Genomic DNA, 24,196 nt, shown 5'->3' on the forward strand with positions numbered 1-24,196 from the left:
ATTTTTCCTTTCTTTTTGCTCATCCCTTTTTCCTCCATAGGCTTGCATTGATTTTTGGCCCCATTCAAATGAATGGTGTTTCAGGAGAAAAACTTTCACGCTCCATCAATTTTTTTAACCAAGTGACCAAACTTCAAGAAACTTCACTTGATGCCTCAGGCCAAGTCCCCGCACAGATCCATCCCCTCATCTGAGACCTGCACTCATCTTTTCCTTGGTTTTCACGCATCTCTTTTTTCCTCCATAGGCTTCCATTGATTTTTGGCCCCATTCTAATGAATGGAGTTTTGCTCAGTAACACTTCACCACACATCCACCAAACTTCATACGGCACCTCAGGCCAAATCACCATCACACACATGATATCGGTTCTGACCCGCACTCGCCTTTCTCTCGCCTTTCATCCGTCCAGTTTTTCTTCATTTTGCCGCTAATCAGTGGAAGCTTGACTGAGTCGTTCCTCCCTTCCCCCATAGGTGATGATGCATTTGGCAAGGATCTGCTCATCTGAGACTTTGACAGCAAATCAACTTCAACTCAATGGCCACTTTATTAGGAATACTTACACGCACACACGATAGCAATTAGCATATTAGCATTCACGTGTTACCATGCCTGCTGTTAGCATGTTCACCATTAGCATGTTATCATGAGGGCTGTTAACATGTTAGGATTAGCATGGTAGCATGCAGAGTTCGCATGTTTGCTGTTAGTGAGTTCGCCTGAGCATGTTAGCATGCTAACTGTTAGCATGTTAGCTGTTATCATGTCACCCTCAGTGGGTTAGCATGCTAAAAGTTAACATACTAGCCATTAGCATGTTAGCCTGTTAGCTGTTAGCATGATAGCTGTCAGCATATTAGCCTTAAAGTGTTAGAATTTTAACAAATAGCATGTTAATCATTAGCATGTTAGAATGCTAGCTGTTAGCATGTTATCTATTAGCATGTTATCTATTAGCATGTTAGCATTAACATGTTAACAGGCTAGCTTTTAGCATGTTAGTTTGCTGTTAGCATGTTAGTATGCTAACTGTTAGTATGTTAACTGTTAGCATGCTAGTTGTTAGCATGTTGGCATGCTAGCTTTAAGCATGATAGCTGTTCTGCTACAGCTCAGCAAGCACACTTTGCATTTTCTCTGCAGAAATGCAGTCTAGTTTAACAATTATTTGCCAAAGGTGAAGTGAATATCTGTGAATAATAATAATCGAGACGATCTCAAAGCTCAGATATTCACTGAGCCTGAGGCAGATAATTGTTTTAGTATAAATGCACAGGTGATTATTAAAAAAAACTATTTTAAAAAATCATTTATTTCAAACTTCAGAAGTGGTATGTAAATGTAATAACCTTGCGGCGCAGACTCGTGTCACTGATCTACACCGAGTCACATAAAATACTTTGTTTTGAAATCAATAAAATAAATCACAATCCCACCTTCCCTTTGAATAGTTTTAGGCCAAACTTCGGAGCATCTTTTGTGTTTTTAGGAACAGCATTTTCTTTCATCATTTGTAATTTTTCCTCACTTATGGTGACGAAGCGATTGGCCGCCGTTTTGCCGAGTGACTCAAGGTGATTATCGAGGAATAGTCTGAATCTCTCGACTAATCAGTGCACGATTTTCTATAATCACCTGCATATTTATACGAAATGCTTAGGTAAACTACCCTGCCACTGGGTTGCACTTAATTGCACAAGACAGTGCATATTTAGTGCCAGTCCCAAGCCTGGATAGATTGCTGAGGGTTGCGTCAGGAAGGGCATCCAGTGTAAAACCTATGCCAAATCAATTATGCAGAACAGATCTGCTGTGGTGACCCCTAATGGGAGCAGCAGAAAGAGGAGGAAGAAGAAGAAACGGAGGTTAAACAGTAAGGAGTTCATGTTTAGCTGAGCTGGACCTGAGGTTCTGGACCTGAGGTTCTGACCCTGAGGTTCTGACTATTGCCACCAGGTAGAATGGTTTTGTACACAAGAATCATGTTGATAAAACATAACCCAGCAGCTCCAGAAAGCAGTGGGGGTTGACACAGGAAGCTTCAAGACATGTCACATTGCATGCTGGAGATAACAGTGTATGGTGTTCAAGAAGACCAGCTAATGAAGAGTTCCTTTAGTGAAGACTTGATGATGAGGAACCGCATAATGGCTCTTCTTTAAGAACATGTTTGAAGCCTTCTAACAACAGAAACCTTGTAAGATGTGCCGAGGACAATAAATGGTCATCCAGTTCTACAGCAAGGTCTTTGTTCCCTTTCACAGCAAGTGATCAGGAAGGTCTCAGACTCAAGATCATGGTGTGTACATGGAGGAAAGAAGAAAACAAAGATTCTGATTCCTTGGTTTTCCTGATGAGCGATGCTTTCGCAGCAGTTATTTCATACACTTTCTTTCAACAATGCTTTACTTCTTCTGTTACTGCTAATACCATGCTTTATCCAAGAAACAAGTGAGCAGGCCCTTGCAGGCCAACAGGGAAGACAGCAAAGTAGATCTTTCAAAGAAGATGGTGATAGGAAGTTACCAGGACCACATGAATCAGGGTTTGGTCATTAAGCTTGAGGAAGTTATGCCAAAGGTTGGTGTCTCGGAGAAGAACTCGCGTAAAGGTAGAATATGTTGATCTGAGGAGTGGACTTGTTTAAAGGTTAGGTCCACGAATATCACTTTTTGAAATCCTGCATTCTTACGGTGCTCTAATATGCTGCTTATTTCTGGAAATGGTCCTGCTTGCCATGTTTGGTGGATACAAGAGAAAGAGGACACCTTAGTGAAATTAAGGTACACGAACAGTGCAGAAGATGGTGCTCATGCTGGGATGACATTGCAACACTTGTGTAGCTAAGTTTAAGAAGAAATATTGAGAAAAATTTCAAGCTGCGAAACATGATTGGTGGTTAACTACAACTCCACCATTAACCATATCCATGGCACTCCTGCACTAAATATTCATTTCTTCATCTTCAGTAAATTCTTTGGTCAAGGTGGTTATGATTCCGGAGTCTATCCCTGGAACACACTGAACACATGATGAGAATACACCCTGAGTGGGATTCCAGTAGGTCACGTACCCGGGGGCAATCGAGTGACCAATCCGACATGTTTTAGGGGGATGGGAGGACAGACACAGATCTATACCACCACCCAATGCCTATCTGAGAGAGATGTCGGATAAAGCCCATGGTGCTGGCAAATTCTCAGGAGTGATGGATGGTTCTGTCAGATTGGGGAAGTGGAGCGTGTGGAGAGAAGCCAAGTCTCGAGATGAAGTCAGCTGTGTGGATCGACAGCGCCACAGTCCACCAGTGACCACACTGACTGTGGAAGATGGACGAGATTCCTGATATTTGCAGTGAGAATTTTTGGAGTTTTAGAGCAGGAACAGGCAGAGGAACATGGTAGATGGAAAGAGGACAAAATAAATGCTGGATAAAAAGCGTTTAGAGACGGGGGGGGATTATAGAAAGTTGCTGAGAAAAAGGCCACAGTATGAATCTCTCAGTTCAGCTACATCTAAACTCTGCTTTTTTTCCCCCTCAGATTCCATCTTGGTTTCTCCTCTGTGGGTTGCTATCTTGTCGTAGTGGAAGGGCTTGTGTGCCTCAATGACCCTGAGAGCTATACTTGCAGGAGCTTATGCTCCTGGTAGGGCCACCCAAGCAAGACATGCCAAAGGATAGAGGCCAGACTAAGAGTAACCCAACCTGGGTAGATGGAGCTTAGTAACATTGGCAGGCCATCCATCTAGGGACCTGCTCACCCAAATTAATATACAAAGACTATTCTGGTAGACTGGGCAGAGGAATCATCAGGAAGATTCAGTGGCCAGGAAGGCGGTCCAGCAACGCACTGAGAGTGCATTAGGGCATGACCGAGCACAAAAGACGTTACAGCCACCCCCTGCAGCCAGGGAAGGCTCCAGTCGTGACTACTCTCCCTACCACTGGAACTCAGCTTCTATGGCTGAGAGAGTGGGATTGTCCCTGTGCAACAGCTCTACCACATTAAAAACTCTCCCACACAGGTCTTTGTGCATGCTATCCCCGTTCCATCTTGGTGTTCTATCTATTATGTTGATATTAGCATCCTATCTATTTAATTAATTTGATTTGTCACATAGATCACATAGTTTGTGACGGGAGAAGAATACAAGGCAAAGTCTCAATTGATTTTCAACCTCCTTTGCTTTGGCATAGATTTTTACACCGGATGCCCTTCTTGATGCAACCCTCCCCAGTCTTTCCGGGGTTGGGACCAGCACTAAGTATGCACCGGCTTGTGCAACCCCAGTGGCTGGGTATTTTACCTAATCTGCATGTCTTTGGACTGTTGGGGAAACTGGAGCACCCAGAGGAAACCCACGCAGAAACGGGGAGAACATGGAAACATGCAAACCCCTGGCTGTGAGGTTCGACCCAGCCACTGGGGTTGCACAAGCCAGTGCATACTTGGTGCTGGTCCCAACCCCGGAAAGACTGGGGAGGGTTGCATCAAGAAGGGCATCCAGTGTAAAAATCTTCTTGCTATGAAGCGACAGTGCTAACCACTACACCACCGTGCCAAGGGCTGTGTTCCACAACATAGAGTACATGGGGTTACACAGCTACTTAAGGTCGTTTTCTGAGTTCTTTTAATGTTTGACAACAAAGAAAAAAACCTGCTACTTCCTTCTTCAGTCTGTATTTTCTATCCCTGATTTTTTTTTTTTTCAGGGTTAAAGGTCAGTGTTAAAGGTGGTGGTTTAGACACTAGTGTAAAATTCCGTCTCAGACACTTCTACTCAAGAAATCCAGGAACCTCAGAGGTGTGAACTACGCACAGGTGATTTTGACTTGAATTATCTGAACGTGGAGATTAGAAAATCCACGTACCGTAAGCAGCCGCGTAACCCGATTCTGAACACCCGGAACGCTCCTCACGAACACTGACGTCGCTTTTGGATTCGAGTCACAGACTCAAAACGAATATGAGCCCTAGTGGCTACTTACATTAAATGCTCTCAAGATATAAAAGAAACGTTTATGTACCAAAAAGGAAATCGTGAAACAGCTGATCGTGAGTTAATGATCTATTGATTGAAGCTGAGTGTGTAAACGTTGTCAGGAACTAGAACATTTCCAATTGATTGTGTCGTGGCTGTTTGCTTACTCATGGGTGTGTGTGTGTGTGTGTGTGTAGTTAAAGAAGATTGGAGGCGGAGGATTCGGGGAGATCTATGAAGCGTTGGACTTGTTGACCCGGGAGAACGTGGCTCTGAAGGTGGAGTCGGCGCAGCAGCCCAAACAAGTGCTGAAGATGGAGGTGGCAGTGCTGAAGAAACTACAAGGTGTGTGTGTGTGTGTGTGTGTGTGTGTGTGTTTGTTTGTTTGGGTCCACAGTGATGTTATGATGTTGCAGTATAATTAATCAATCCTCATTAGTACACACACACACAGAGAGAGAGAGAAAGCTCAGGCATTTTCATGCCCGGTGTGTCGGTGTGTTAGACTGAGATCTCACAGGGACAGAGGAAGACTAATAGGCATGAAGGACAGTGTGTGTGTGTGTGTGTGTGTGTGTGTGTGTGTGTGTGTGTGTGTGTCCGTGTCCTTCAAAAAGGACACAGTGCAGCAGTATTGATGATGTTCTCTGGTGTAAAGTGCTGACTCAGCTGTTTCTACGTAATCGCACTGTAATAGCACACCACCCCTCTGTCTGTCTGCCGTGCCTCACAACAGTATTCTCTGTAGAATGGGATTTTTTTTCTGCTGCTTTTGAAGTAACTCTAAAAAGAAATAAAATTTATTACATTTTTCAATGTCCTCAAAATTATAAAAAAAAAAACACCTGCTTAATCACTAAGTATTGACCCCCTAGGTGTGAATTGTCTTTTTGCAGCAGTTAAGCGGTGTTCACACGGCACATATTTGCATCGATGCTGCACCGATGTATTTTGTTGCGAAATATCTTACACTGGTGTAAATTTTGTGGAGCGTTCACACGTCACAAACCTGCTTACTAGAGAGAAGCGTGTTAGCACCGGTGCAGCCCCACTTGCGTTCACACGGCAGTTTTTGCGACCGCGCTATACGATAGTAATAATGCGGAAATGAAATATGCGCATGCGTGAAAATGTACTTCCTTTTCCCGGTTGTCATGGCATCGCCAAGCGCCGGGAAAACAACGTGGATGAAGACACCAGTGTTGCCAGATACTGCTGACGTTTTCCAGCCCAAAATATGTTCAAATCCGCCAAAATGCACTTAAAACCGCCCAATCTGGCAACACTGGAAGACACGCAGTTCTGTTGTTGTTGATATTCGCCATTTTGGAAGCGCAAAATACCAGGATGCAAATTATGCAATGCCCGTATGTAATCAACTCTCCTCACGCGTAGTGAGTCTACCCCGTAGCGTTCAGATGTCCCCTGTGCTGCCCCGCAAACTAGCATTTACTCCGGAGTAAATTTCTTAAACCACCTCCCGAGCAGGGTTAGATTTGCACCGGTTTAAGCAGCTTTCAGGGGCGACACCGCTATAACTTTGTACCGTGTGAACGCTCTACCGGGGCAGCCCCGGTGCTGCACCGGAGTAAAAGTTGCCGTGTGAACACCCCTATAGAGATTTGACTCATCTTGCAGCGAGTGAACTTTCACATTCTGCCCAGATTTTCTCCAGTTCTGAATAAATTAGACGGAGAACGTTGGTGGAAAGCAATTTTCACTTCAGTTAGATTCAAGTCAGAGGTTTGACTCGGCAATTCCAAAACACAAACCTTCTTTATTTTCAAACTGTTCCTTTGTAGCTTTTGCCCTGTGTTTTGTCTTGATGGAACATGCACTATATTGCCAAAAGTATTTGCTCACCCATCCAAATTATCGGAATCAGGTGTTCCAATCACTTCCATGGCCGCAGGTGTATAAAATCAAGCACCTCGGCATGCAGACTGTTTTTACAGTTTGGAGCTGGCCCCTTCCTCTTCCAACAGGACTGTGCACCAGTGCACAAAGCAAGGTCCATAAAGACATGGATGACAGAGTCTGGTGTGGATGAACTTGACTGGCCTGCACAGAGTCCTGACCTCAACCCGATAGAACACCTTTGGGATGAATTTGAGCGGAGACTGAGAGCCAGGCCTTCTCGTCCAACATCGGTGTGTGACCTCACACATGCGCTTCTGGAAGAATGGTCAAAAATTCCCATAAACACACTCCTAAACCTTGTGGACAGCCTTCCCAGAAGAGTTGAAGCTGTTCTAGCTGCAAAGGGTGGACCGACGTCATATTGAACCCTATGGATTAGGAATGGGACGTCACTTAAGCTCATATGTGAGTCAAGGCAGGTGAGCGAATACTTTTGGCAATATAGTGTATATTTTGACCCTAAGCCCACATGTCTGGTTGACTGGAACAGGTTCTTCTCAACAAACTGCTGGAACTGCTTTCCAGTTCCACCACCACGCTTGATCTCAGGAATGGTATCATCTTTTCTCTAGAAGCTCTCAGATTTTTGAACATGGCGTTTCTGAGAAGTGGTCACTCTGCCATCGAGGCTGGATCCATGAAGACCTGATGATGAGGAGTTCTGCACAGGTTCTCCTATTTCACACCAGTGAGCTGTGTAACTCTTCGGTTTGTAGCTGGACACTTGGACATTTCTCTGATGCTTGCCCGAGCTCTCAGTTTGGTCTGATCTTCATGGTGTCCGAGTTGTGCCATATTTTTGTCTGTTTTGTTATACTGGACTTCACAGTGGTCCTCAAAGTTAAAGGCTTTACAGATTTTTTTTTTCCTAACCTTCTCCTCCTAAACATTTAAAGCTTCATGGGCAGTTCCTTGGTCTTCATGACAGCAGGACTGGTCTGATCTGCCCTTGTAGCTGTGAGACTTCACAAATTCAGAGATATTTATTGTACCGTTTAACACTCACTCACTGTCCACTTTATTAGGAACACCGGTACGTTCATGCGGTTATCTAATCAGCCAGTCGTGTATGGAATGCCATTTGAGACTCATTTATGCGCGAACAGAAAACCAGCATTGAGCGCATGGCACCTGTTTTGAGCGAACAGAAGACCGATGTTGAGCGCAGAAACGTGTTTTGAGCGAGCACATAAAGTATACTTTGAGGGGGGGAATGAATCTTTGTGCGCAACAACAGCCCTCTGCGCGCTCTCGCTCAAATCCTGTACAGTGCGTTCCATTTGTGCCATGCGCTCAATGTTGGTTTTCTGTTCGCGCATGAATGAGTCTCAGATGGCATTCCATAGTCATGTGGCAGTGAGTCCGTGATCGCCTCAGATTCTTCGCCCTGGCTGACAGGAGTGGAACCTGATGAATTCTTCTGCTCTTGTAGCCCATCCATCTCATGGTTCAGTGGGTTCAGAGAAGCTTTTCTGCTCACCACGGTTGATTATTTGAGCGATTCTATCCTTCCTGTCAGCTCAGACCAGTCTGATGCCATCTGATACCAGCCTCTGTGCCACGGTTACAGTCACAGAGATCAGAGTTTTTCTTTATTCTGATGTTGGATATGAACGCTAACTGAAGCGCTTGTCCTGAACCTGTATGAGTTTCTACACTGCACTGCTGCCACGTGATTGGCTGATGAGAGAACTGTATGAATGAGCAGGTGTTCCTAATGGAGTGTGAAGGAAAACTAAACACTGGTCCTCATTTCAGTTGCTGAGAAGAAGACGGCGTGAACGTTTATCAGATGTGCAGATTTTAGACTTTGTATTTAAATACATTTAAATTGGCTGTTTTAATACAGCAAAAAGAGAAATAACCATGGTGTGAATACTTTCTGGAGCCTGTCTGTCTGTCTGATTTCCATCTTCATCTGTCTGTCTGTTTATCTATTTTTCTATCTATCTGGTTGGCTGCCTGTTGAGGACAAAAGTTTGTGCACCCTTTGGACATAAGGAAACGAGTATATAATTCTGTCTGTTTAACTGTTGTTTAATATGTTGGGTTTTTTTCTCATGCAGGAAAAAATCACGTGTGTAAGTTTATCGGCTGTGGAAGAAACGAGAAGTTCAATTACGTGGTCATGCAGCTGCAGGTAGAGCTCTGTGTGTGTGTGTGTGTGTGTGTGTGTGTGTGTGTGTGTGTGTGTGTGTGTGTGTGTGTGATTATTTTGTAGCACAAATTTCACTGTATGGTCTCTCTCTCTCTTTCTCTCTAGGGAAGGAACCTTGCTGATTTGAGACGCAGCCAGCCTCGTGGAACATTCTCCATGAGCACGACACTGCGGTTAGGGAAGCAGATCCTGGAGGCCATTGAGGCCATTCACTCTGTCGGCTTCCTGCACCGAGACATCAAACCTGTATGCTCTCTCTCTCTCTCTCTCTCTCTCTCTCTCTCTCTCTCTCTCTCTCTCTCTCTCGCGCTTATTCTCTCTCTCTCGCTTATTCTCTCTCTCTCACACGCGTTCTCTCTCTCTCTCTCTCACACACACACACACACACACACACACACACACACACACACACACACACACACACATTCTCTCTCTCTCACACATTCTCTGTTGCTCATTCTTTCTGTCTCTCTCTTTCTCTCTCCCCTCTTGCTTATTCTCTCTCTCATTCTTTCTCTAACCCATTATCTCTCTGTCTCTCTCTCTCTCTCTCTCTCTCTCTCTCTCTCACACATACACACACATTCTCTTTCTCTCACTCATTCTCTCTATCACACTCATTCTCACACACACACACACACACACACACACACACACACACACACACACACACACACACACACACAGGGACTAGTGGGGGTGGGGCTTGCTATACCGAACATTTGCTGATTGGTTAAACTCACCCTTGTACGCACCTGTTTTAAATACCTGAGTTAATGCCTGTTATATATTTGATATATAAACACCCCCCCAAAAAAATCACCATTCACACTGTGGAGCATGATGGTGGTAGCACCATGTTCAGCGTTCCCCTTGTGCTCTTGGGTGTGTCTCTGATGAATCCCCTCTTTATCCACTTTCTGACTTTAGACAGTCTCCTCCAGGCAGAGTTATGGTTCTGTCGCATTCTTTACATTTTTAATAACGGATTTAATATCACTGGCACTGAGAATTTTTTAATAATCAAACCCTGATTGATACTTTTCCAGGACTAATTTATTGGTTACTGGCTGGAATTTAATTTAGGTTTATTAGGTTTCACAGTAATGGGGTAAATACTTAATGTATTCACAACTTTTATGATTTTATTTGTAAATAATGTCCATCTCCATTTCAGTTCCAGATTGTAACATTACACAATGTGGAAAACATCAGAGGGGGATGAATACTTATGCACGGTGCTGTATGTCTTCACACGCTCACACAGACAGCAGTGAAGATGCTTTTTGTTTTTTCTCTTCCTGCAGTCGAACTTCGCCATGGGTCGGCTGCCGTTCACGTACAAGAAGTGCTACATGCTGGATTTCGGCCTCGCTCGTCAGTACACCAACACCAACGGAGAAGTGCGGCCTGTGAGTAGCGCCACGCCCCCTACAGTCATAGTACAACTAATGACGCCTGTTAGCTTCCTGCTAGCATCATGGTTCGTTGTCCTTACTGCTCTCAACCAATCAGGACACAGCATTCTGGATTATATCAATATACAGTTAAATACCTGATGAACATTATTGATATCAGTCATTAATTTTACTGATGGCAATCTCACAGCCTTGTAAATACTTGTCTCTGATTGGCTGGCAGGTGTGTAACAATGTAACCCTGACAACCATCTTCAGTAACGTTTTAAGCTACAGTTATGACTTAGTATCAGCTTCGATAAACATCGAGATAATGCCATTGGAGACGTAACCACAGCAACAGTCCTAATGTTAGCTGACTGATATGTGGGAGTTAGCGTTAAAGCGATCAAATAAACCGCTATTTTCACTTAATTCAGTTAACAGGAAGTAAAACACACACAATCTCTGTGTTTAATCCCTGTGAGCAGTAAATCATCAGCCGTATGGATAGATTTATACACACACAGATAATAATGTAACATGTACTATTTATGGAACACCGGTTATGAAACAGTGGAGCGTTTCTGTTCGTTGATATGAGAAGTAGATTATTTTTATTTTGTGCCTGAGAGCAGTCGGATAACACATTCCCCGAACACGAGCGTCTGACGAGACTGTAGAGAGAAAACCGTTTAAACTGGAGCTGGACTGATGATGAGTTCACAGCACAGCCTGATACAATAGACTGTATCTGATTACAGACTCAGATTTCTGATAAAAGTGATATTAAGGTTCATATGAGCGTCTGACTGCAGCCCCACAGACCTCACACTGAGCACACGGGTGCGTGTGTGTGTGTGTGTGTGTGTGTGTGTGTGTGTGTGTGTTAAACACTAGGACGTGGAACAGGTGAAAGGACTTTAATTACACCGAGCCTCATTTATCATCTTTTTCTTAAAGCTCTGTGTAAATAAACCAGATTTACATTTGGCCACACCCACATAATTCCATAAAAGGAATTGTTGAAGTGTAAATTGTTACAGAAATAGGTTTAAAATTTACATCTAAATTGTACTTTATAGCCATGCTGATATTTTGAAAATAGGCCAGGGGCCCGTCCACGGGCCCATCCAGGGGCCTTCCTCTGTCCGGCCAGGGGCCTGTCCATAGGCCTTCCTCTGCCTGTCCAGTGGCCTTCCTCTGCACACCCATGTAGATGTTTCATTCCCATCTTTTTTCAAGACTGTGGTATTTAAATTTGAGGCCCGTATTTATTCATTTCACATTCAGAGTTTGTAATGCTCCACCCCCAAATTCACTTGACTTACTGTTTGACAGGGTTCACACACTCCTGCCACTCAGGGCCTTATTACCGGTGTCTGTACTTCACCTTTTTTTCTTGTTGGACTTTTGATAGTTAGATCTAGTACCTCTATAGCACATTCTTCATGGCTTCTGGTTAAACAGTGTGCTAACTACATGTAAGTAAAGCGAGTGCGCCTAAGGAGGACTTTGCCTGTCCAGGGGCCTTCCTCTGCCCGTCCAGGGGCCTTCCTCTGCCCGTCCAGGGGCCTTCACATCAGTATTTGCTCTTGCTCAGCGATGCACTGCTATCACTGAGTGGAATTTCGAGTCTTTAATTGTGTCACAAAAATGTACCATTCAGTGTTTATCTAAAAAACAAACTATTTTTATTCCAGTAACTTCATCACCTACAGCAGAACAACACGACCAGTACGACTGTTTCTCTTTTCATCATCAGCTTATATATCAACACACTCTTTAATTTAAACCCTGTTACTAAGAATCAGAGATATTTTGCAAACAGTTGCGTGTTCAAGTCATTTATTTTACATTTTCAGTGTTACTTCTTTCTCTGTGTGATTATAATGCTCATTTTAAATATAAATAATATAATAAATATCTCACTTTGGATTTAAATTTTATTGCATATTTATTTTGCATATTGTTTAATTTCATTAAGTTCATTGTTGTACTTTACGTTCACATTATTTTATGTTTTATGTTTTTTCTCCATTTTATTGTTTTATATTTTGCAGTTTTTGGCCTTTATGTTGGAAGCGCATGTTTTTCCCCGTGTGTAAGATCCTCATTACCATATCAGCTGTTAGAGTGTGAGTGTTTCACCTGCTTTCTTCTCTAATCACTGACTTTAATCCTCTCACCCCCGACCTGTAGAACCTGTCGTGTTCAACCTGATGTGGAGTAGAGAACCTAAATAATCCCAAATTTATCCCGTCTCTTCCCTGTCCCTGACGTTCAATTAATGATTTTTAAAAACTGTAACACAAGCTGTATATTTATATTATTATAGTAACAGGAAACATGTTTACATTTCTGTTCTGCTAAAAGGTAATCTTCCTTTAGATTCCGTTATATCACATAAGAACAGATTCATTATTACTGAGATCAGATATAAGAAATCTAAACATTATTACTACATTAAATATAGACTCTCGCATTTTACTTCATTATTTAAAACTTTCAGTTTGAGGAACATCATTAAAATATATAAATATGAGATTTAATGAGACAGACTTGTTCCTGTACAACATCTTTTTCATATAAACCAACTGTAATGATATTTTTCTTTATTAAATCTCAGAAATCATTCGAATAAAAATCTGTCATTAATTAAAATGGTTCAGATGTTTTTACTGAAAAGTGCATCAGGTATATGAGAGATGAAACTGTATTTCTACATTATACACACAAAATCTAACAAATTAATCATCAGCCATTCATTATCCTTAATAACAATAAACTAATTAATTAATCAGATCAGTTCATCCACATTTTATATGTACAGTATCAGTTAAAAGTTTTGACACCCCTTCTAGTTCAGTGTTTTTTCTTTATTTTTATGAATTAAAAGTCACTGCATGTCACAGTAATGATGGATGTCGTTTCTCTTTACTTAGTTCTTCGGTTTTTGACATAATATGGATTACTACAGTTGTGGTGTTGAATAGGGCTATTTTTTCGAGAGTATTTTTATTATTTACTGTTTGATCTCAAACACATTAAGAAGGCGAGAAACTCATCCACTAATGACCTTTTGACGAGACACACCTGTTAATTGGAAAGCATTCCAGGTGACTCCCTCATGAAGCTGGTTAAGAGAAAGAGATAGTGTGGAAAGCGTCATCAAGGGAAACGCTGGATACACTGAAGAATCTAAAATATCAAACGTTGTTTTTTTAACACTTTTTTTTTTGTTGTTTACTACATAATTCCATAAATGTTCCAGACGTTATTTCATCATTTTGATGTCTTCACTATTGTTCTGCAATGTCAAGAAGAGTCACAATACAGAAACACCTGTGAATGAGTAGAGTAGGGGTGTGCAAACTTTTAACTGGTCCTGTATCCATTAGATCAACTTAATGACCAATGTTATTGAGACTGATGATATAAATTATACATTACACAATTTTATACAGAAAATCTACACAACTTCACTCTGTAATAGATGTTTATTATTTTGTGATGTTAAACATGAACTATTATCACCATCTTGAGGTTTAAACTCAGTTTTATCCCTCATCACCACGATGACTTCTCACACCATTCATTGTTATGTTGAATAATTTTAAAAGAATGTGTTTTTCTCCCTCAGTGTTTAATAATTGTGTGTTTTAGCCAAGAACGGTGGCAGGGTTTCGGGGAACGGTGCGCTACGCGTCAGTCAATGCTCACAAGAACAAAGTGAGAAATGTGCACAGCTCCAACAGAGCAATTCATTATTAACCCTTTATAAACACTTTATTCATCTTTCCTGATGTTAAACCCAGGATGTTTTATAATTCTAAAGTGTTTTGTCAGTTTTTGGCTGATTTGTAACATTCATGTAATATTTGACTTTGTTGAGTTTAATAATGAATGTATTTAGTAAACTTCATACTTTACACACATTAATATGAATAATAGTAATGATAATAAATAGTATTGTATTATAAAACGTAATAATATAATGAATAATGTAAACTGTTGACTGTTGTTGTGATGGAACAGGAAATGGGTCGCCATGATGATCTGTGGTCGTTGTTCTACATGCTGGTGGAGTTTACTGTGGGACAGTTACCGTGGAGGAAGATCAAAGACAAGGTGAGGAGAAGTCACGCATCAAACACACGACAGATATTTTACTTTCATTAAGATTATTTACAGTCTTAATCATCTTAATGAAAGATAAAACAATATCCTGAGATTCTGAAAAAGAAAAGGACATTTAACATTAAATTCATTAGTGTGATTTGGAGCTGTTTTTATATTCAGTGTTCAATACCGTCTGATTACACGATACAATACCGTCTGATTACACGATACAATACCGTCTGATTACACGGTACAGCACCGTCTGATTATACAGGGTACAATACCGTCTGATTATACAGGGTACAGTACTGTCTGATTATACAGGGTACAATACCGTCTGATTATACAGGGTACAGTACTGTCTGATTACACGATACAATACCGTCTGATTACACGATACAATACCGTCTGATTACACGGTACAGTACCGTCTGATTATACAGGGTACAATACCGTCTGATTATACAGGGTACAATACTGTCTGATTACACGGTACAATACCGTCTGATTATACACGGTACAATACTGTCTGATTACACGATACAATACTGTCTGATTACACGATACAGTACCGTCTGATTACACGGTACAGTACCGTCTGATTATACAGGGTACAATACTGTCTGATTACACGGTACAATACCGTCTGATTATACACGGTACAATACTGTCTGATTATACAGGGTACAGTACTGTCTGATTATACACGGTACAATACTGTCTGATTATACAGGGTACAGTACTGTCTGATTATACAGGGTACAGTACCGTCTGATTACACGATACAATACTGTCTGATTACACGATACAGTACCGTCTGATTACACGGTACAGTACCGTCTGATTATACAGGGTACAATACTGTCTGATTACACGGTACAGTACCGTCTGATTATACAGGGTACAATACTGTCTGATTACACGGTACAATACCGTCTGATTATACACGGTACAATACTGTCTGATTATACAGGGTACAGTACTGTCTGATTATACACGGTACAATACTGTCTGATTACACGGTACAATACCGTCTGATTATACACGGTACAATACTGTCTGATTATACAGGGTACAGTACTGTCTGATTATACACGGTACAGTACCGTCTGATTACACGGTACAATACCGTCTGATTACACAGCATTCAGTACAGTCTGATTACACGGTACAATACCGTCTGATTACACGGTACAGTACCGTCTGATTATACAGGGTACAATACCGTCTGATTATACAGGGTACAGTACTGTCTGATTACACGGTACAATACCGTCTGATTATACACGGTACAATACTGTCTGATTATACAGGGTACAGTACTGTCTGATTATACATGGTACAATACTGTCTGATTATACAGGGTACAGTACTGTCTGATTATACAGGGTACAGTACCGTCTGATTACACGGTACAATACCGTCTGATTATACAGGGTACAGTACTGTCTGATTATACAGGGTACAATACCGTCTGATTACACGGTACAATACCGTCTGATTACACGGTACAGTACCGTCTGATTATACACGGTACAATACCGTCTGATTATACAGGGTACAGTACTGTCTGATTACACGGTACAATACCGTCTGATTATACACGGTACAATACTGTCTGATTATACAGGGTACAGTACCGTCTGATTACACGGTACAATACCGTCTGATTATACAGGGTACAGTACTGTCTGATTATACAGGGTACAGTACCGTCTGATTACACGGTACAATACCGTCTGATTACACGGTACAGTACCGTCTGATTATACAGGGTACAGTACTGTCTGATTATACAGGGTACAATACCGTCTGATTACACGGTACAATACCGTCTGATTATACACGGTACAATACTGTCTGATTATACAGGGTACAGTACTGTCTGATTACACGGTACAATACCGTCTGATTATACACGGTACAATACTGTCTGATTATACAGGGTACAGTACTGTCTGATTATACAGGGTACAGTACTGTCTGATTATACAGGGTACAGTACTGTCTGATTATACACGGTACAGTACTGTCTGATTATACACGGTACAATACCGTCTGATTATACACGGTACAATACCGTCTGATTACACGGTACAGTACCGTCTGATTATACAGGGTACAGTACTGTCTGATTACACGGTACAATACCGTCTGATTATACACGGTACAATACTGTCTGATTATACAGGGTACAGTACTGTCTGATTACACGGTACAATACCGTCTGATTATACACGGTACAATACTGTCTGATTATACAGGGTACAGTACTGTCTGATTATACAGGGTACAGTACTGTCTGATTACACGGTACAATACCGTCTGATTATACACGGTACAATACTGTCTGATTATACAGGGTACAGTACCGTCTGATTACACGGTACAATACCGTCTGATTATACACGGTACAATACTGTCTGATTATACAGGGTACAGTACTGTCTGATTACACGGTACAATACCGTCTGATTATACACGGTACAATACTGTCTGATTATACAGGGTACAGTACTGTCTGATTATACAGGGTACAGTACTGTCTGATTATACATGGTACAGTACTGTCTGATTATACACGGTACAGTACTGTCTGATTATACACGGTACAATACCGTCTGATTATACACGGTACAATACCGTCTGATTACACGGTACAGTACCGTCTGATTATACAGGGTACAGTACTGTCTGATTACACGGTACAATACCGTCTGATTATACAGGGTACAGTACTGTCTGATTATACAGGGTACAGTACTGTCTGATTACACGGTACAATACCGTCTGATTATACAGGGTACAGTACTGTCTGATTATACAGGGTACAGTACTGTCTGATTACACGGTACAATACCGTCTGATTATACACGGTACAATACTGTCTGATTATACAGGGTACAGTACTGTCTGATTACACGGTACAATACCGTCTGATTATACACGGTACAATACTGTCTGATTATACAGGGTACAGTACTGTCTGATTACACGGTACAATACCGTCTGATTATACACGGTACAATACTGTCTGATTATACAGGGTACAGTACCGTCTGATTACACAGCATTCAGTACAGTCTGATTAAACAGCACACAGCGCCGTCCGATTATACAGCGTACAATATTCAGACTTTCAGGTGGTAAATAGGCCACGCCTCCTCACATCATGTACTCATTTAAATATTTAGAATATGTAAAAAACTTAATATGAATGAGCCAGTGATTTATTATTGTGTGTGTGTGTGTGTGTGTGTGTGTGTGTGTGTGTGTGTACAGGAGCAGGTTGGTCAGATTAAAGAGCGTTATGAACACAAGATGCTCCTGAAACACATGCCATCGGAGTTTTACATTTTTCTGGACCATGTGATCAGCCTGGATTATTACACCAAGCCTGATTATCAGGTAAACACACCTCAGATCTCCTCCTCCACAAACACACCTCAGATCTCCTCCTCCACAAACACACCTCAGATATCCTCCTCCACAAAACACACCTCAGATCTCCTCCTCCACAAACACACCTCAGATCTCCTCCTCCACAAACACACCTCAGATCTCCTCCTCCACAAAACACACCTCAGATCTCCTCCTCCACAAACACACCTCAGATATCCTCCTCCACAAAACACACCTCAGATCTCCTCCTCCACAAACACACCTCAGATCTCCTCCTCCACAAACACACCTCAGATCTCCTCCACAAAACACACCTCAGATCTCCTCCTCCACAAACACACCTCAGATCTCCTCCTCCACAAAACACACCTCAGATGTCCTCCTCCACAAACACACCTCAGATCTCCTCCACAAAACACACCTCAGATCTCCTCCTCCACAAACACACCTCAGATCTCCTCCTCCACAAACACACCTCAGATCTCCTCCACAAAACACACCTCAGATCTCCTCCTCCACAAACACACCTCAGATCTCCTCCTCCACAAACACACCTCAGATATCCTCCTCCACAAAACACACCTCAGATGTCCTCCTCCACAAACACACCTCAGATCTTCTCCACAAAACACACCTCAGATCTCCTCCTCCACAAAACACACCTCAGATCTCCTCCTCCACAAACACACCTCAGATCTCCTCCACAAACACACCTCAGATCTCCTCCACAAAACACACCTCAGATCTCCTCCTCCACAAACACACCTCAGATCTCCTCCTCCACAAAACACACCTCAGATCTCCTCCTCCACAAAACACACCTCAGATCTCCTCCACAAAACACACCTCAGATCTCCTCCTCCACAAAACACACCTCAGATCTCCTCCTCCACAAACACACCTCACATCTCCTCCTCCACAAAACACACCTCAGATCTCCTCCTCCATAAACACACCTCAGATCTCCTCCTCCATAAACACACCTCAGATCTCCTCCACAAAACACACCTCAGATCTCCTCCTCCACAAACACACCTCACATCTCCTCCACAAAACACACCTCAGATCTCCTCCACAAAACACCTCAGATCTCCTCCTCCATAAACACACCTCAGATCTCCTCCACAAAACACACCTCAGATCTCCTCCACAAAACACACCTCAGATCTCCTCCTCCATAAACACACCTCAGATGTCCTCCTCCACAAACACACCTCAGAGCTCCTCCTCCATAAACACACCTCAGAGCTCCTCCTCCACAAACACACCTCACATCTCCTCCACAAAACACACCTCAGATCTCCTCCTCCACAAAACACACCTCAGATCTCCTCCTCCACAAACACACCTCACATCTCCTCCTCCACAAAACACACCTCAGATCTCCTCCTCCATAAACACACCTCAGATCTCCTCCTCCACAAACACACCTCACATCTCCTCCACAAAACACACCTCAGATCTCCTCCACAAAACACCTCAGATCTCCTCCTCCATAAACACACCTCAGATCTCCTCCACAAAACACACCTCAGATCTCCTCCTCCATAAACACACCTCAGATGTCCTCCTCCACAAACACACCTCAGAGCTCCTCCTCCATAAACACACCTCAGAGCTCCTCCTCCACAAACACACCTCACATCTCCTCCACAAAACACACCTCACATCTCCTCCACAAAACACACCTCACATCTCCTCCACAAAACACACCTCAGATCTCCTCCTCCATAAACACACCTCAGATGTCCTCCTCCACAAAACACACCTCACATCTCCTCCACAAACACACCTCACATCTCCTCCTCCATAAACACACCTCAGATGTCCTCCTCCACAAAACACACCTCACATCTCCTCCATAAACACACCTCACATCTCCTCCTCCACAAACACACCTCACATCTCCTCCACAAACACACCTCACATCTCCTCCACAAAACACACCTCACATCTCCTCCACAAAACACACCTCAGATCTCCTCCACAAAACACACCTCAGATCTCCTCCTCCATAAACACACCTCAGATCTCCTCCACAAAACACACCTCAGATCTCCTCCACAAAACACACCTCAGATCTCCTCCACAAAACACACCTCAGATCTCCTCCACAATAAACACACCTCAGATCTCCTCCTCCATAAACACACCTCAGATCTCCTCCTCCACAAACACACCTCAGATCTCCTCCTCCACAAAACACACCTCAGATCTCCTCCTCCACAAAACACACCTCAGATCTCCTCCTCCTCCACAAAACACCTCAGATCTCCTCCTCCACAAAACACACCTCAGATCTCCTCCTCCATAAACACACCTCAGATGTCCTCCACAAACACACCTCACATCTCCTCCTCCATAAACACACCTCAGATGTCCTCCTCCACAAAACACACCTCACATCTCCTCCATAAACACACCTCACATCTCCTCCTCCACAAACACACCTCACATCTCCTCCACAAACACACCTCACATCTCCTCCACAAAACACACCTCACATCTCCTCCACAAAACACACCTCAGATCTCCTCCACAAAACACACCTCAGATCTCCTCCTCCATAAACACACCTCAGATCTCCTCCACAAAACACACCTCAGATCTCCTCCACAAAACACACCTCAGATCTCCTCCACAAAACACACCTCAGATCTCCTCCACAATAAACACACCTCAGATCTCCTCCTCCATAAACACACCTCAGATCTCCTCCTCCACAAACACACCTCAGATCTCCTCCTCCACAAAACACACCTCAGATCTCCTCCTCCACAAAACACACCTCAGATCTCCTCCTCCACAAACACACCTCAGATCTCCTCCTCCACAAAACACACCTCAGATCTCCTCCTCCACAAAACACACCTCAGATCTCCTCCTCCACAAAACACACCTCAGATCTCCTCCTCCATAAACGCACCTCAGATCTCCTCCTCCACAAAACACACCTCAGATCTCCTCCTCCACAAAACACACCTCAGATCTCCTCCTCCACAAAACACACCTCAGATCTCCTTCTCCACAAAACACACCTCAGATCTCCTCCTCCATAAACACACCTCAGATCTCCTCCTCCACAAAACACACCTCAGATCTCCTCCTCCACAAAACACACCTCAGATCTCCTCCCCAAAACACACCTCAGATCTCCTCCTCCATAAACGCACCTCAGATCTCCTCCTCCATAAACACACCTCAGATCTCCTCCTCCATAAACACACCTCAGATCTCCTCCTCCACAAACACACCTCAGATCTCCTCCTCCACAAACACACCTCAGATCTCCTCCTCCACAAAACACACCTCAGATCTCCTCCTCCACAAAACACACCTCAGATCTCCTCCCCAAAACACACCTCAGATCTCGTCCTCCACAAACACACCTCAGATCTCGTCCTCCACAAAACACACCTCAGATCTCGTCCTCCACAAAACACACCTCAGATCTCCTCCTCCACAAAACACACCTCAGATCTCCTCCTCCACAAAACACACCTCAGATCTCCTCCTCCACAAAACACACCTCAGATCTCCTCCTCCACAAAACACACCTCAGATCTCCTCCACAAAACACACCTCAGATCTCCTCCTCCACAAAACACACCTCAGATCTCCTCCTCCACAAAACACACCTCAGATCTCCTCCTCCACAAAACACACCTCAGATCTCCTTCTCCACAAAACACACCTCAGATCTCCTCCTCCACAAAACACACCTCAGATCTCCTCCCCAAAACACACCTCAGATCTCCTCCTCCATAAACGCACCTCAGATCTCCTCCTCCATAAACGCACCTCAGATCTCCTCCTCCATAAACGCACCTCAGATCTCCTCCTCCATAAACGCACCTCAGATCTCCTCCACAAACGCACCTCAGATCTCCTCCTCCATAAACACACCTCAGATCTCCTCCTCCACAAAACACACCTCAGATCTCCTCCCCAAAACACACCTCAGATCTCCTCCTCCACAAACACACCTCAGATCTCGTCCTCCACAAAACACACCTCAGATCTCCTCCTCCACAAAACACACCTCAGATCTCCTCCTCCACAAAACACACCTCAGATCTCCTCCTCCACAAAACACACCTCAGATCTCCTCCACAAAACACACCTCAGATCTCCTCCTCCACAAAACACACCTCAGATCTCCTTCTCCACAAAACACACCTCAGATCTCCTCCTCCATAAACGCACCTCAGATCTCCTCCTCCATAAACGCACCTCAGATCTCCTCCTCCATAAACGCACCTCAGATCTCCTCCTCCATAAACGCACCTCAGATCTCCTCCTCCATAAACGCACCTCAGATCTCCTCCTCCACAAACACACCTCAGATCTCGTCCTCCACAAAACACACCTATCTTGGTTTTGACTTCATGGAGGTTGAAGGATTGATCAGTAAATATTTTACACTTTATTTACAATTTCAGCTCTAGTTTGATTGACGTTATTGACTGATCCACTGTCAGTTCATCTGTCAATCATCACGTAATAATGTCCTAAGGACACACCCACAATTCTGATTGGATGACAGTCAATTTTGGTTTATATTTTCCTTAAATTAGAAACTGGAATTAAATTTATTACTAGTTACTGTGTGAATAAAACTTTGTCTCTCTCTCTCTCTGTCCTTCTCTCTCTATCTCTCGTTCTCTGTCTCTCTCTCATTCTGTGTCCATCTCTCTCTCGCTCTATCTCTCTGTCTGTCTCTCTCTCATTCTCTGTCCATCTCTCTCTCTCTCTCTCTCTCTCTCTCTCCTCTTGCTCTGTGTCCATCTCTGTCTGTCTCTCCTCTCTCTCTCTCATTGTGTCCATCTATCTCTCCTCTCTCTCTCATTCTCTGTCTATCTCATTCTTTGTCTCTCTCTGTGTCTCTCTCGTTCTGTGTCCATCTCTCTCTCTCTCTCTCTCTCTGTGTGTGTGTGTGTGTGTATATATATATATATATATATATATATATATATATATATATATATATATATATCTTGTTCTCTGTCTCTCTCTGTGTCTCTCTCGTTCTGTGTCCATCTCTCTCTCTCGTTCTCTGTCTCTCTCTCTCTCTCTCTCTCTCTCTCTCTCTCTCTCTGTAGTTGTTGATGTCGGTGTTTGAGAACAGTATGAAGGAGAGAGCGATTACAGAAAATGAGCCGTTTGATTGGGAGAAATCAGGAACTGACTTGTCATCGAACAGCATGGCCACGCCTCCTCAACAAAACACACGCCAAACTGCAGCGATAGTCGGGTAAAAACGCGCACACACACACACACACACACACACACACACACACTCAAAGTCAGTATTTGTATTTATAACATTACACTTCAAAGGCACTCCGTCTCGTCTCGTCTCGCCTCGGTGTGTGATGGATGAGACACGTCTCGGTTTGTCCTTCACTCAAGCTGTTAGTGTTCTGGTCCGGATCCAGGACTGAAGTTCACTAAGACCAAGAACCACATTTACATTCAGACCTGATCTCCATCTCCTCCATCTTCTGCTCTTTTCACCATCAGGGTGTGATAGCGACAGTTAAGGCCAAAAGTTTACACACCCCAGGCTAAAGATATTCACTCATGCTAGTGCATGTTTCCTGTGTGACTTCAGTTAGGGCATTGGCTTTATTCACCCACCCACCCACCCACCCACCCATCCATCCATCATCTGTAGCTGCTTTATCCTGTTCTACAGGGTCGCAGGCGAGCTGGAGCCTATCCCAGCTGACTACGGGCGAAAGGCGGGGTTCACCCTGGACAAGTCACCAGGTCATCACAGGGCTGACACATAGACACAGACAACCATTCACACTCACATTCACACCTACGCTCAATTTAGAGTCACCAGTTAACCTAACCTGCATGTCTTTGGACTGTGGGGGAAACCGGAGCACCCGGAGGAAACCCACGTGGACACGGGGAGAACATGCAAACTCCGCACAGAAAGGCCCTCGCCGGCCACGGGGCTCGAACCCAGGACCTTCTTGCTGTGAGGCGACAGCGCTAACCACTACACCACCGTGCCGTCGGCTTTATTCACATCAGAGGTAATTTTACAGCAGTCAGTTAAAGACTGATTGATTGATTTCAGCTTTAATTCACTCCATCAGAATTCCAGAGGATCAAACAATGACTAACTCCCTTTCCAGAAAAGTTGGATATTTTCCAAAATGTAGTAAAACCAATAATGTGTGATTTTGTTAATTCA

The 24,196-nt window shown here is 43.3% G+C and overlaps 1 protein-coding gene across 2 annotated transcripts in view; it reads left to right on the forward strand.

Moving 5' to 3' along the window:
• Nucleotides 1-24,196, forward strand: part of ttbk1b (tau tubulin kinase 1b) — a 62,535-nt gene that overhangs the window by 15,438 nt on the left and 22,901 nt on the right. Inside the window, exons 3-10 of one of the 2 annotated variants that reach the window (XM_060933250.1) lie at nucleotides 5,184-5,331; nucleotides 8,973-9,046; nucleotides 9,170-9,310; nucleotides 10,372-10,476; nucleotides 14,128-14,193; nucleotides 14,500-14,592; nucleotides 17,866-17,991; nucleotides 23,088-23,239. In XM_060933250.1, coding sequence (XP_060789233.1) covers nucleotides 5,184-5,331; nucleotides 8,973-9,046; nucleotides 9,170-9,310; nucleotides 10,372-10,476; nucleotides 14,128-14,193; nucleotides 14,500-14,592; nucleotides 17,866-17,991; nucleotides 23,088-23,239 — 905 coding nt within the window. Of the gene's footprint in view, nucleotides 1-5,183; nucleotides 5,332-8,972; nucleotides 9,047-9,169; nucleotides 9,311-10,371; nucleotides 10,477-12,566; nucleotides 12,600-14,127; nucleotides 14,194-14,499; nucleotides 14,593-17,865; nucleotides 17,992-23,087; nucleotides 23,240-24,196 lie in introns of those variants that run through there. The other variant, XM_060933251.1, reaches the window with a different exon arrangement.

This window comes from Neoarius graeffei, chromosome 11 (genome assembly GCF_027579695.1).
Source record: "Neoarius graeffei isolate fNeoGra1 chromosome 11, fNeoGra1.pri, whole genome shotgun sequence".
Lineage (NCBI taxonomy): Eukaryota > Metazoa > Chordata > Actinopteri > Siluriformes > Ariidae > Neoarius > Neoarius graeffei.